The 15,925-nt window shown below is 40.1% G+C and overlaps 1 protein-coding gene across 1 annotated transcript in view; it reads right to left on the minus strand.

The window, feature by feature from the left end:
* LOC116817010 (sodium-dependent neutral amino acid transporter B(0)AT3-like) overlaps window positions 1-15,925 on the minus strand; it is a 62,131-nt gene that overhangs the window by 2,952 nt on the left and 43,254 nt on the right. The window contains exons 6-10 of the mRNA XM_032766726.1: window positions 11,870-11,982; window positions 8,618-8,746; window positions 7,681-7,837; window positions 5,509-5,713; window positions 3,540-3,699 (exon numbers count right to left, since the gene is read on the minus strand). Coding sequence (XP_032622617.1) covers window positions 3,540-3,699; window positions 5,509-5,713; window positions 7,681-7,837; window positions 8,618-8,746; window positions 11,870-11,982 — 764 coding nt within the window. The remainder of the gene's footprint in view (window positions 1-3,539; window positions 3,700-5,508; window positions 5,714-7,680; window positions 7,838-8,617; window positions 8,747-11,869; window positions 11,983-15,925) is intronic.

The following is a 15,925-nucleotide window of genomic DNA, read 5'->3' on the forward strand; positions in this document are numbered from 1 at the left end:
AGTTTGCCTGGGTGTCAGTCATTGGCATTTTTTTTTCTTACTTAATTGTGTACTTGAGAGATGGAAAGGTGTTTGGTGACAGAGAGATCTGATTATTAAGGTTGGTGTTATATTGTTTAGGAAACCTTACCTTTTGATTTACAATTTTAAATTTTTTAATTGATTACAAAATGTTTAATGATATGTCTTCTCAGTTAGCAGCTTCCATAGTAATTGAACAACTTTTTATTTAAATTCCTATTTTAAAAATGTTTTAATTGAAGTTTCTGTTAAAATTAAAATGGGAAGTGATATCTATAATGCCTGCAAAACCTCTATTCTATATAGATGCTATGTTCTCTATATTTAAGACTACATTTGAGTCATGAGTATTTTTAGTAAAAGTCATGGACGGATCACAGGCAGTAAACAAAAATTCACGGCCCGTGACCTGTCCATGACTTGTACTGTATACTCCTGACTAAAGCTTGTGGATCTAGCAGCCCTGGGAGCCACTGTCGGTGCTCGGGGAGAGGCAACTCGTGGGTGCCAGGGGTGCTCGGGGGAGAGCGGCCCAGGAGGTGCCGGGGTGCTGGGGGGTGGGGTTGGGAGGGCTGGCAGGCTCCCTACTTGGGTTCTCATGGCTCCCCAGAAGCGGTGACATGTCTGTCCCTCAGCACCTAGCTCTGCATGCTGCCTGGACCCAAACACCAGATCTGCAGTTCCCATTGGCCAGAAACCGCGGCCAGTGGGAGCTGCAGGGGTAGTGCCTGTGGTCAGAGGCAGCGCGCAGAGCTAGGAGCTGAGGGAGGGACATATTGCCACTTCTGGGGAGCTCCCCAAGGTAAGCACCACCCAGAGCCCTCACCCCCTCCTGCGCCCCAGCCCTGAGCCCCCTCCCACACCCAAACTCCTGCTGCTGCTTTAGCGGTGGGGCACTGGCCCGAGACTGCCTGAGCTGCTCAAGTGGCCCCAGGCCAGCTGCACCAGCCCGCTGCAGAAGTCCTGGAGGTCCCAGAAAGTCATGGAATCCATGACTTCCATGACCTCCCTGACAGATTTGCAGCCTTACCTATATTCCATACAAAACTGATAAAGAATAAGAAGTTGATAAAGTGAGGTACTCAAAAATAAAAATAAAGTGTCAAGATTAAGAGTAGTTGTTTTAACCAGACTATTAACAAAATTAAATACATTTTAAAGAATTAAAACAAGAATAATTTGTAAAGTTACTGGGCTCCGTTTTTTGCAATTCATTTCTTGGATTCTCTGATTTCCTTAGCTGTTAAAATATACAAGGACTAAATCTTGGAGTTTTGATATCTGACAATTACCTAGTGGCCTTTGCAGAATTCTATTCCTTGGAAAAATGCAAGAAGAAAGTATAACTGTTTTTAAATATAGACAAATATAGACAAATATAAAGAAAAGTTAAGCACATAAGTTTTAATCAAAGGATTAATGTCAGGCCATAAGGGAATTAAGCATCTATATATATGCCAACAGAAAAACAAATATCTTGATATGAAGATTTTTTCCTGATATATGCACAAATTTAGACAGAGACAGATGACAGTGAAAGGTATGTCAGGCAAGGTGAACAAACAATAGATGAAAAAAGATGTGGATAGATAAATTTGCTTGTTTCTTGAAGGAGGCTGTGAAGAGAAGAGTGTGGGGAAAGGATTCCACATATAGGGAGAGTCCACATTTGCAGCCCATCTGGGTGTTACACTTGGGACAGTATTTGGTACTTACTGTAAAGTTCTGAAAAATTTACAGTAAATGGAAACAAACAATAATATATTTTTGAAAAAAACTCATTTATAACAACATGAAGGTATTCCCTGTCTACAAGGCAGTCAGGTTCACCTGGAACAGTAAATCACTTGACTTTTGACCTTTGGACCTCATTTAGACTTGAATGCATTCATTGCCCCATAACCAGGAAGCACCCTCCATTTATTTAATATATATCTGTTTTACAAGTACAACCCCAGATAGGAAGCATATGAAATTAGCCACATTCACAGCAATAGTGAAAAGCACTGTCGAAATCAGTAAAGTTATAATATATTACTATTTCATCTCTAACATTCACAGAGTTATAGAAATATATGTATTTTACAATAAATGAAAAAAATAGGGCAGTCAAATGAGTAAAAAAAAATCACAATTATTCACGAGATTAAAAAACATTGTAATTAATCGCAGTTTTAATCACAAACAGAAATAGAATATCATTTTAAATTTATTATAAATATTTTTGCATATTTTTCTACATTTTCAAATATATTGATTTCAATTACAACACAGAAAACAAAGTGTGCAGTGCTCACTTTACTTTTTTTTATTACAAATATTTGCACTGTAAAATAGATAAAATAAATAGTATTTTTCAATTCATCTCATACAAGTACTGTAGTGCAATCTCTTTATTGTGAAAGTGCAACTTACAAATGCAGACTTATTTCTTTTACATAACTGCCCTCAGAAACAAAACAATGTAAAACTTTGCAGCCTACAAATCCACTCAGTCCTAATTCTAGTTTAGTCAATCACTAAGCCAAACAAGTTTGTTTACATTTATGGGAGATAATGTTGCCCACTTCTTATTTACCGTGTCACCTGAAAGTGAGAACAGGCAGGTTCTGCTTGATAACAATCCAAAGCAGTGAGGACCAATGCACCTTAATTTTCATCATCTGAGTCAGATGCCACCAGTAGAAGGTTGATTTTCTTTTTTGGTGGTTCAGGTTCTGTAGTTACAAGAGCAACACTCCAATGCAGAAAGACTTCTGACAGCATGTTCCACACCTCATCCCTCTCAGATTTTGGAAGGCACTTCAGATTCTTAAACCTTGAGTCGAGCGCTATAGCTATCTTTAGAAAACTCATATTAGTACAGTACCTTCTTTGTGTTTTTTGTCAAATCTGCAGTGAAAGTGTTCTTAAATAAAACAACATATGCTGGGCCACGATCTGAGACTGTCATAACACAAAATATATGGCAGAATGCGGGTAAAACCATAGAGCAGGAGACATACAATTCTACCCTGAGGAGTTCAGTCACAAAATGTAAACAAACGTATTTGTCTTAGTAATTGTCTGAACAAGGAGTAGGACTGAGTGGACTTGTAGGCACTAAAGTTTTACATTGTTTTTTTCTGAGTGCAGGTACGTTAAAAAAAATTCTACGTGTGTAAATTTCACTTTCGCGATAGATTGCACTACAGGACTTGTAGGAGGTGAATTGAAAAAGACTATTTCTAATGTTTATCTTTTTTACACTGCAAATATTTGTAATAAAATAATATAAAGTGAGCACTGAACACTTTGTATTCCATATTGTAATTTAAATAAATATACTTGAAAATGTAGAAATGTAGAAAACAAATTTAAATGAGTATTCTATTATTGTTTAACAGTAGGATTAAAACTGCTATTAATCACAGCTAATTTTTTTAATCTAGTTAATTTGTTTTGCATTAATCGCTTGAGTTAACTGTGATTAATTGACAGTCCTAAAAAAAAAAAACCCAAACTTGTTCCCAGTTTACCTTTTAATTCCATAAACATAGACAACACCAGTCACTTCAAAGAAAGCGATGATTAGCAAAGGCAAAGAACCCGCATAACTGTCAAAAACTTCAAGCCAGTAACTGCCAGACCTCAGGGTAAAACATAGAGCTATCACAAAGGAGACCAGGCATAGTACACCTAAATAAAAAATTTATTTCTGTTAATAAAGAATACATGGTGGGTACTCTGTTCAGATATGGTTAATATTTTTGTTCTCATTTTAACACTTTTATCCAACAAACTTTTGTATAGAGCTATAACTTGCTCTCTTAGTGTAAGCAACAGTTAAATTCAAAGTACTATATTGTTTGGGGACTTAATACACAGGCCAAATTCTCCATGGCATTTTGGCCAAGAGATGCTGAACTGTGGTGCAAAGCAGCCATAAAGCTGGAGTAACTGGCCACAGGAAAATTAGTATAGTGCAGGAGGATCCTCTAGAGTGTAGAGCAGGTGTGGCAGTTTTTTGTCAGAGCCTCCAGCTGCCTGTTGCCAATGATGTGAGAGGTGTGGCTAGGGCTTTTCTGCAGTCTGGTAATTGCTGACTCCTGTAAAGACTGTTTGGGGCAAATGGCTTCCAGCATAATTTAGTGTGGCCTTCAATTGCCCTAATTTATACTGTGGAACTGGTCCCAAAACTACTCAGGATTGTGGACTCTTGAGTCCCTAGACTCCTGAAATTGAGCTGTGTGCTCTGAATGGAAGATCTCAACCTGTATGCCACTGTAGCACAGTGTATACATAAGGGTAAGGGCTCACTGTGCATTAGCTGGAGGTCAAGGAGTAGTACTGGGCCAGAGAAGAAAAGAAGTAGTTCTAGTTTAATGTTATTTTTATCTGGAAAGGGGAAAAAGCTTTTGAAACATGGATGTGCTAAGACAAAGATGGTCACTAATGCTCTTTTTAGTAGTGCAAATGTCAAATCATACTCCCATGACCACTGAAATGGTCTTCTCACACAACCTATGCAGAACTCATCAATGGAACTTCAGTGCAGATGCTTACCAAACTCCTTAAATCTACTGGTATCTGGAGAATTTTCCAGTTCTGTATTGCCTCATTTTTCTTTCTGTCAGTCGAAATCCTGCATTGTGGTAATCTCTGATTCCTGTAAAGACTTCTTGGGGCAAAATAGCCTTCTCACTAATTGTGTGCCCAGAGTAATTTTTTTAATAGCTCACATTTCCTTGGGTTCATTTTCAGATCAGCACCCTTATTCTTATTGCAGACCTTTTGTAAATGTAGCAGCTCTTGCTCAAATTTTTATCATGAACTAGGATCCAAGTGCAATAGTCTTAGAGAGAGATGGAATACAATACTTTCTCCAAAAGCTTCAGTGGTGGCAAGAACATTGCATAAACCCAGAGCTATTACTTTAAATTGCCACAGGCTTTGTTCTGCTGTGAAAGCAGTCTTTCCTCTGTCCTTTGGATCCATTTCCAGTTGCCAGTAATCATTTTTAAACTCCAGTGAGGAAAGCCAAACAGAACCTGCTACAGCACCAATGCCCAGTTCCCTGGGAGCAATTCTGCTTCACTAATTGGCTCTCATTGGAGAGATTAAGGTAGAGAACACGCTTATTCTGCTTGCTTCCACAAAAGGAAACTACATATGAAAACTAACAATACCACAAGCATTTTTTCAAAGATGGAACAGTGCTCTTAAGCTAAGAAAAAAATGTGAAGGACTATGTAACATTATCATCTGGCAACTTCTGCCATAACAACACAATCTGATCTATACATTGTGTCTCCTATAAAAAGACTTGATAAAGTAGTTGAACTCACAATTGTAATATCTTCATTTACATTTTGAAGTGGCTATGAGCAAATATTGCAAGCTAACTCCCCATAAAATGTTTACAAACTCATGAACTCTTAATAGTTTAATAAAGTGCCTAGCTTCTGTAAACAAAATGAAGAAAGTCACTATAAACGACCTGCTCACCTGATAGAACTTCCTTAGGTACAGATTTAGATACAACATGAAGCTCCAAGAGAGGAGTCAAAATTCCCTCAATGTTTCCAAACATAGAAGAAAGACCTAAGCAGAACAGCATTATAAAAAACAGGACAGCCCAGCCCTGTGAGCCAGGCATCAGAATAATTGCTTCAGTGAAAACAATAAAGGCAAGGCCAGTTCCAGATGCACTCTGCAGAATTCACAAACAGATAGCACATTTTGATTAATAAGATTAATTTTTCAAACATATAGCATTATAATGCACATGCAGAACTTGTTCATTCAAATTCTAAACTCCAAGGTAAAGATTCTGGACTGTATGTTTTTCTAAACAAGATGCTCTAATTCAGAGATTGGCAACCTTCAGCACGCAGCCCACCAGGGGTGGGCCAGGCCAGTTTGTTTACCTGCCGCCTCTGCAGGTTTGGTTGATTGTGGCTTCCACTGGCCATGGTTTGCTGTTCCAGGCCAATGGGTGCTGCAGGAAGCGGCGCAGGCCAAAGGATATGCTGGCCACTGCTTCCCACAGCCCCCATTGGCCTAGAAAGGTGAACCGCAGCCAATGGGAGCTGCGGCCAGCCAAACCTGCAGACGGGGCAGGTAAACAAACCGGCCCGACCTGCCAGGGGGCTTACCCTGGCATACCATGTGCCAAAGGCTGCTGATGCCTGCTCTAGTTTCAAGCTATTGGACTTGAAGCAGGAATTAATTTAGGGAAGTCCTGTGACCTGTGTTATGAAGGAGGTCAGACTTAGATGATCCCTTCTGGCCTTAAAAATCTAAGAATCTGTTAATTTTAAGAAAATGAGTTTGTAAATTAGGCTCCTAAATAAATTATCTGGTTTTCAGAAGTGTTAAGTGCTGATGTCAGTGGGAACTGCTAGCTATTAAGCATTTTTGCAGTGTGACAGCCCCAAACCAGTGGGGTACAGGAGTCTGGTAGAGGGCAAATATACTGGTCACTGGGTGAGTAGTTTTCTGTTCCCTGAGTGACCAGAGCAGGGGCTGCACTAGAGTAATCAGGAACCTGCTAGAACCAATTAAGGCAGACAGGCTGAGTAGAACAATCCTGCAGCCAATCAAGCAGGCTAATTCAGGGCACTGGCTTTTAATAAGGACTCACTCCAGTCAGGTGTGGGGTGGTGGAGGGGGAAGCCAGGAGGAGAAGGAAGTGTGTGTGAGGGAGCTGGAAGCAAGAGGCGCAAGAGGGTGAGGGGGTAGGGTGAGAGTGTGCTGCTGGGAGGGGGGGGGGGTGGGGGGGAGGGTGGTGGGGGGGGGGTGGGGGTGGACTAGGAGTTACACACGGTTATCAGACTACACCAAAACCCCCCCCCCCCCCCTAAAACCCCCTCCCCCTCACCCCCCCCTTCCTCCCCCCTCTCCCCCCCCCTCTTCCGTCCCCCCCCTCCCCCGAGCCCCCCTCCCCCCGAGGAAAAGTCTCTCTGGTGTGGAGCGATAAGAAGGTGTTTGGAGGAGGCCATGGGGAAGTAGCCCAGGGAGTTGTAGCTGTCATGCAGCTGTTACAGGAGGTACTATAGACAAATGCAATCCATAGGGTGCTGGGCTGGAACCCAGAGTAGAGGGTGGGCCCGGGTTCCCGCTAAGCCTCTCAACTCCTGATCAGACACTGGAGGAGTGCACCCACACTGTGGGGAAGATCACTGAGGTGAGCAAATCTGCCAATAAGCGTAGGACCCACCAAGGTAGAGGAGGAACTTTGTCACAGCAAATCAATGCACTTATTTAGGTGCCTAAATATGTATTTAGGGATATAGTGTAAGATTCATTTTTAAAAGAATTCTTGGTCCAAATATATTTCCTGTGCTATGCAAATAAGCCAAATTAGGATGAATCGTGTCCATGGTAGCTTCCAGATGGGAAAAACTTGGTGCAGTTTAAAAAATTGTGTTATGGTGTAAATTGATAGAAGAATTCTTGGAATGCTAAACCAGAGAACTTTGAGCTCAAAGTTTTTATAACAATAGTGATGCCTGAAACGTAGAAACAAAAGCAATACGGTTGGTTTGGTAGGTATCCCATGTTCTTTTTTAGCAATGTTTTGCAAGTACAATGGAACATATACATTGGGAAGATGAAAAGTATCATGGTCCATAACATTTTTGGGCAAGGTTATTTTGTAGCATGCAAGCATGATACCTGCTCAAGAAATTCTTGAAGGTCACAACTTCTCAATTTGAGACTAGTGATTTTTTTTGGATGGGTTGTATTCAGAAATCCAAACCAGATTGTATAGTTGTCTCTCATGATGCTTTGGTCCGGAAGATCAAATTCATTGATGATACCAATAATGTTCCTGCCAGAGAAAGCGTGCTTCAACATTTTTCCTTAATGTATAATAAGAATTTGTTTAGATATCTTTAGATTATAGCTACAGAAGCTTTTGCAGGGGCCCATTATCTATTTTTCACTCACTTAGCTATAGTAAGTACTGTATATATTTATTAAAATATCAATAGAGAATTGCATTCAGTTATATACAGTGTTCATAATAGAAACAAAAATGTTAAATGGGGGTATTGTTGTCAAAATAATTATGGGGAGAATATTTGGAGAACTAAGTATTACAATATGGCTTATAGTTTCAAATACAAACTCCACCTTCAGACTGTCTATGCAGACAGAATACATACAGCAGGGCTTTGTAAAAACATGTTCATATTATTGCTACCTTGTCCCCTCTCCCTCCTGCATCCACCTGTTGTCAGAGCCACTTGTGTTTTGTAAGACAGAGTTCTTTGGGGCAGGAAATGTCATTTTACTATATAGTTGAATAGCACCTAACACAACTTAGCACTGATCCCTGACTGGGGCCTTCAGGCACAACTGTAATACAAATAAATAAATAATAATAATGAATAAGTATTTTAGTATTTGTTTTACATGTTATTAATGCCTCCTCTGATAATTATTGATAATGACCTTTTAATGTGCATTTGCCATAAAAATGTTTATATTAGGTTTCCTATTATAACTTGTTCTCCTTCAGTACAAATGGGTTCTCTGAAAATGTTTCTGCTGTAGCGTGTTATCTATTTAGGCTGCACTGTAGCATCTGAAAACCCAAATGTCCCACCTGTCCAGGCAGTCCCAGTAACGAGTGGTTGCCTTAAACCCCAAAATAGAAAAAATTGGGATGGAGGCATACAGTGATGTCATACTATTTACAATTGCTATTGTCACAGCATCCTTCTCACAGTCATTTCTAGAAAGAGAACACATATAAATTAATTTACAAACATGACAAGGTTTATTCAACATATATATTTTAGCAAATATTTAGTTTTTAGTCACTAGTCTACAATTTAATTCATGGACATAGACTGTGGACTGTTTATCCATATATATATATATATCTATATATATATCTATCTATGTCTATATCTATATCTATATCTATATATATAGATATATATATATTACATATTCACCCTCTTCAACACGCTTGGGTGGTATTTTGCTTCCTCAGCCTCGGGATGTCCTTACTGACCACGAGGCTCTGGGACCGTTGAGGGTTCTGTTTGCAGTATCTTAGCTTTCCTAGCACTGCACTCTTCTGGACAAAGAGGCTCTGATTTGTTCCTGGATCGGCCCTGGAGCACACATAACATTCACACTTCCACAACGAGGAGTCACAGCCCCGAGTGCCCTCTCTACCAACACCTGGAACCCACTTTGCCTTCATTTCCACATCCTCTCTAGTTCCTTTCAGGCCCTGGTACTTCTCCAGCTTCTCATATTCTCCTTCCATGATAGTTGCTGTCACTTGGCACTAGCTTTATTATAATCCCTTATTCATAACACCCACCGCTGTCTTCGGTCTTGTCTTTACCACGATGTCTGGTTGATTGGCCAGTACTGCCTGTCGCTATTAACTGGGATCTTGGAAGTCCCACAGAATCTTAGCTCCTTAGCTATTCTCCCCACAACCTTCTGTGGAATCTCCATCTGGTCGTGGGAGAAATCTAGACCCTTCACTAAAATGACATTCTTTCTGTGGCAGTCTATAAGTTCGTACACATGCCTTGGTTGTGGTTCAGTGCATGTTCCTCGCAGCCACTGGTACTTAGCAATCACATCGAGTGTATGCTGAAACCACACTTCATCTCTAATCCTGCATTCTATGTTTATGTTCTGGACTTCTCTGAGGCCTCTCTGCACCAGTCTGCACCATTGGTCCCCCCCTCTCTAGTGTGGTAGACCCCTGTTTCAATGGATCTGTGCTCAGTGCCTGTTCTTGGCTGCTATGATCAGTGCCTCAGTGCTGTCTTTTTTAGTTGTCAAAACACTTATGTCTATATTATATAGACAAGTGTTGACAACCCCTATGTCTATATAATATAGGGTTGTCAAACGATTAAAAAAAATTAATTGCTTGATTAATCGCACTGTTAAACAATAATAGAATACCATTTATTAAACATTTTTGATGTGTTCTACATTTTAAGTATATTGATTTCAGTTGCAACACAGAATACAAAGTGTACAGGGCTCACTTTATATTTATTTTTATTACAAATATTTGCACTATAAAAAAAACAAAAAAATAGTGCAATCTCTTTATCATGAAAGTTAGATGTACAAATGTGCAATTATGTAAAAAAAACAACTGCATTCAGAAATAAAATAATGTAAAACTTTAGTGCCTACAAGTCCGCTCAGTCCTATTTCTTGTTCATCCAGTCTCTCAGACAAACAAGTTTGTTTACATTTGCAGGAGATAATGCTGCCTGCTTCTTGATCACAATGTCATTTGAAAGTGGGAACAAGCATTTGCATAGCACTGTTGTAGCCAGCATCACAAGGTATTTACATGCCAGAGGTGCTAAGATTCATATGTCCCTTCAACCACCATTCCAGGGTACATGCGTCATGCTGATGATAGGTTCTGCCTCATAACAATCCAAAGCAGTGTGGACTGATGCTGTTCATTTTCATCATCTGAGTCAGATACCATTGGCAGAAGGTTGATTTTCTTTTTGGTTGTTCAGGTTGTCGTTTCCGCATTGGAGTATTGCTCTTTTAAGACTTCTGAAAGCATGCTCCATGCCGCATCCTTCTCAGCTTTTGGAAGGCACTTCAGATTCTTAAACCTTGGGACAAGTGCTGTAGCTGTCTTTAGAAATCTCACATTGGTATCTTCTTTGCGCTTTGTCAAATAAGCAGCGAAACTGTTCTTAAAATGAACATGTGCTGAGTCATCATCTGAGATTACTACAATGTGAAATACATTGCAGAATGCAGGTAAAATAGAGCCAGAGACATATAGTTCTCCCCCAAGGAGTTTAGTCACAAATTTAATTGATGAATTATTTTTTTAATGAGCATCATCATCATGGAAGCATGTCCTCTGGAATGGTGGCCGAAGCATGAAGGAGCGTATGAATGTTTAGCATATCTGGCAAGTAAATACTTTGCAATGCCGGTCACAAAAGTCCCATGCAAACACCTGTTCTCACTTTCTGGTGACATTGTAAATAAGTGAGCAGCATTATCTCCTGTAAATGTAAACAAACTTGTTTGGCTTAAAGATTGGCTGAACAAGAAGTAGGACTGAGTGGACTTCTAGGCTCTAAAATCTTGCATTGTTTTAAGTGCAATTATGTAACAAAAAAAATCTTCTACTGTAAGTTGCACTTTCATGATAAAGAGATTGCACTATAGTACTTGCATGAGGAGAACTGAAAAATATTGTTTCTTTTGTTTATCATTTTTACAGTGCAAATATTTGTAATAAAAATAATATAAAGTGAGCAGTGTACATTTTGTACTCTGTGTTGTAATTGAAATCAATATATTTGAAAATGTAGAAAAACAGCCAAAAATATTTAGTAAATTTCAATTGGTATTCTATTGTTTAACAATGTGATTAAAACTGCTTTTAATCCTGATTAATTTTTTAATCACAATTAAATTTTGAATTAATCACGTGAGTTAACTGTGATTAACCAACAGCCCTAATATATGTGTGTGTGTGTTTGTGTATATAATTTTACCCACAGGAAAACCACAAAATGTAAGTCCTGAAATGAAATTATGCTCAGTTTCAATACGAAATAATATTCATAATATTCTTATGATATTAATAAATTAAAATAGTGATATTTGGGAAATAGTCTTCTTTTTTCCCTTCAGGTTTAAAATGAGTAATTTTTTCTTTCTAATCTATTTAAAATACAAATTTATAGTGTGAACATAGTTTAGCCATTGGAAGATCAAACTTTGATAAGATACTTTACAAGTATCACAAATAAATGCTGGTTTTGACAGTTATAAGAATATGCAACAAATGGTTAATCTAATCTGTGAAAGTCGTAGCCATACTTACTTTGGTGAGTTGTAGCTTGAGAATGCTATAAGTCCTCCAAAAGCCAAGGAGAGAGAGAAAAATATCTGGGTGGCTGCATCAAGCCATACACGGGGATTTTTGAGAATGTTCATCTGAAACAATTGCAATGAATGTGAGTATTAGACTTGCTTTCAAACTTTCAGTTGTCTTTTTCTTTGTTCTCGTAGTTCATGAATTGTGGCCCTACTTAAGTATGCTGAAAAATGGAAGTGAATGCCAAAATATACCAACAAATCAGCATAATTTAGAGGCCAATTATGTGGGAATTCTGAAATTTGTTAACTTTTAAGATCTCACTCCAAAAAGTAATTGTAGTATTGATCTATTTTATGATATAACAATTTTTCTGAATGACACTTTACATGGACATATTAAACTTTGACTAATATTTTTTCCTCCCTAATTATGTTTATGTGTTTCTATGGTGCTTATCACAGTAACTGAGCATCTATGAAATCAAGCTACTTCCGTATTGTCTTGCTAGTGATATCTGCTGGGAGAGCAATACAGAGGTGCACAGACAATCCAGGAAGTTTTTGGAAAGTGTAGGGGACAATTTCCTGGTGTAATTGCTGGAGGAACCAACTAAGGGCAGAGCTCTTCTCGACCTGCTGCTTACAATCCGGGAAGAATTAGTAGGGGAAGCAAAAGTGGATGGGAACCTAGGAGGCGATGACCATGAGATGGTCAAGTTCAGGATCCTGACACAAGGAAGAAAGGAGAACAGCAGAATACAGACCCTGGACTTCAGAAAAGCAGACTTTGACTCCCTCAGGGAACTGATATGCAGGATCCCCTTGGAGAATAACATGAGGGAGAAAGGAGTCCAGGAGAGCTGGCTGTATTTTAAAGAATCCTTATTGAGGTTGCAGGAACAAACCATCCCGATGTGTACAAAGACTAGTAAATATGGCAGGTGACCAGCTTGACTTCTTTCTTTAAGTGAAATCCTTGCTGATCTTAAACACAAAAAAGAAGCTTACAAGAAGTGGAAGATTGGACAAATGACCAGGGAGGAGTATAAAAATATTGTTCAGGCATGCAGGAGTGAAATCAGGAAGGCCAAAACACAGCTGGAGTTGCAAAGGATGTGAAAGATAACAAGAAGAGTTTCTTCAGATATGTTAGCAACAAGAAAAAAGTCAGGGAAAGCGTGGGACCCTTAATGAATGGGGGAGGCAACCTAGTGACAGAGGATGCGGAAAAAGCTCATGTACTCAATGCTTTTTTTGCTTCTGTCTTCATGAACAAGGTCAGCTCCCAGACTGCTGCACTGGGCAGCACAGCATGGGGAGGAGGTGACCAGCCCTCTGTGGAGAAAGAAGTGGTTCAGGACTATTTAGAAAAGCTGGACGAGCACAAGTCCATGGGGCCAGATGCGCTATATCCGAGAGTGCTAAAGGAGTTGGCGGATGTGATTGCAGAGCCATTGGCCATTATCTTTGAAAACTCATGGTGATCCGGGGAGGTCCCAGATTACTGGAAAAAGGCTAATGGCAGGCTATAGCAGGCGACCAGCTTGCTTAACAGTGAAATCTTCGGTGAGCTTAAATGCAAAAAGGAAGCTTACAAGAAGTGGAAACTTGGACAGATGACTAGGGAGGACTGTAAAAATATTGCTTGAACATGCAGGGGTGTAAGAAGGAAGGTCAAACACAGTTGGAGTTGCAGCTAGCAAGGGATGTGAAGGGTAACAAGAAGGGTTTCTACAGGTATGTTGGTAACAAGAAAAAAGTCAGAGAAAATTGGGACCCTTAATGAATGGGGGAGGCAACCTAGTGATGGAGGATGTGGAAAAAGCTCATGTACGCAATGCTTTTTTTTGCCTCAGTCTTCACAGGCAAGGTCAGCCCCCACACTGCTGTCCTGGGCAACAAAGTATGGGGAGGAGGTGAGCAACCCTCAGTGGTGAAAGAACAGGTTAACAACTATTTAGAAAAGCTGGACATGCACAAGTCCATGGGTACAGATCTAATGCATCTGAGGGTGCTAAAGGAGTTGGCGGATGTGATTGCATAGCCATTGGCCATTATCTTTGAAAACTCGTGGTGATCCGGGGAGGTCCTGGATGATTGGAAAAAGGCAAATATAGTGCCCATCTTTTAAAAAGGGAAGAAGGAGGATCCAGGGAAATACAGGCAGGTCAGCCTAAGCTCAGTTCCTGGGAAGATCATGGAGCATGTCCTCAAAGAATCAATTCTGAAGCACTTAGAGGAGCGGAAACTGATCAGGAACAGTCAGCATGGATTCACCAACAGCAAGTCATGCCTAACTAACCTAATTGCCTTCTATAACTAGATAACTGGGTCTGTGGATGAGGGGAAAGAAGTGGATGTGTTAATCCTTGACTTTAGCAAAGCTTTTGATATGGTCTCCCACAGTATTCTTACCAACAAGTTAAAGAAGTATGGGCTGGATGAATGGACTATAAGGTGGATAGAAAGCTGGCTAGATCATCGGGCTCAACAGGTAGTGATCAATGGCTCCATGTCTAGTTGGCAGCCGATATTAAGCAGGGTACCCCAAGGGTCGGCCCTGGGCCTGGTTTTGTTCAATATCTTCATTAACGATGTGGAGGATGGCGTGGACTGCACCCTCAGCAAGTTTGCAGATGACACTAAACTGGGAGGAGTGTAGATAGGATACAAAGGGCCCCAAACAAATTAGAGGATTGGGCCAAAAGAAATCTGATGTTCAACAAGGACAAGTGCAGAGTCCTGCGCTTAGGACGAAATAATCCTATGCACTGCTACAGATTAGGGACCAAATGGCTTAGGCAGCAGTTCTACAGAAAGACCTAGGGGTTACAATGAACAAGAAGCTGGATATGATCAACAGTGTGCCCTTGTTTGCAAGAAGGCTAACAGGGCATCTTGGGCTGTATAAGTAGCGCATTGCCAGAGATCGAGGACTGATCATCCCCTCTATTCAACATTGGATGTGGGCCTCATCTGGAGTACTGTGTCCATTTTTGGTGCCCCCGCATACAAGAAGGATGTGGAAAAATTGCGAAAGAGTTCCAGATTGAGGGCAACAAAAATGATTGGGGCCCTGCAGCACATGACTTATGGGAGAGGCTGCGGAACTGGTTGTTAGTCTTGCAGAAGAGTAGAATGAGGGGGATTTGATAGCTGCTTTCAGCTACCGAAAGGGGTTCCAAAGAGGATGGAATCTGACTGTTTTCAGTCGGTACCAGATGACAGAGCAAGGAGAAATGGTCTCAAGTTGCAGTGGGGGAAGTTTAGGTTGGATATTAGGAAAAACTTTTTCACTCAGAGTGGTGAAACACTGGAATGGGTTACCTAGGGAGGTGGTGGAATCTCCTTCCTTAGAGGTTTTTAAGGTCAGGCTTGACAAAGCCCTGGCTGGGATGATTTAGTTGGAGATTGGTCCTGCTTTGAGCAGGGGGTTGGACTAGATGACCTCCTGAGGTCCCTTCCAACCCTGATATTCTATGATCAACTGTGATATATGAAAATTGTATTTAACCTTCATTGCTTTTTTTTTTTTTTTTTAGAAAAGTGTGTTTATTTTTCCATGTCTCTTGAATCCATGAATCTAGTGGCACCAAAAAGCCACAATCACATAACAAGTCTTTATCGGGCATACTTAATTGCAGAGAAAAGAGAGCAGCACTAAAAAGTAAAGAGATAAAAAAAAGGAGGGAAGTTGATAATAATAAAGAATGAATTAGAAGTTAAGAAATGCAAACAATTGATAAAGGGAAGCTAAAGGTATCAGTGAAAGAATTCATGACCAATAGGATTAAAAACAATGTCAGTGGGTAAGTGGCCCTCTGACAGGCTCCACAATGGGGAATGAGGCAACTCATATTTACTTAGGAGTAGTTAACTCATCAAGTAACTGGGAGGTAGTTAATTAGGCAGGGAAGCACCCAGACATGATAAAAGGACCTCAGTTAGAGGAGGGACTTCTGAGGACAAGAGAAACTGCCAGAGAGGGAGAAGAATTGCAGTGATATAATCCCTCTAGTAGACTGGGGAGAAGCTTCCAGAGAAACCAGTGCTCCAAAGA

This window comes from Chelonoidis abingdonii, chromosome 2 (genome assembly GCF_003597395.2).
Source record: "Chelonoidis abingdonii isolate Lonesome George chromosome 2, CheloAbing_2.0, whole genome shotgun sequence".
In the NCBI taxonomy this organism is placed as follows: domain Eukaryota; kingdom Metazoa; phylum Chordata; order Testudines; family Testudinidae; genus Chelonoidis; species Chelonoidis abingdonii.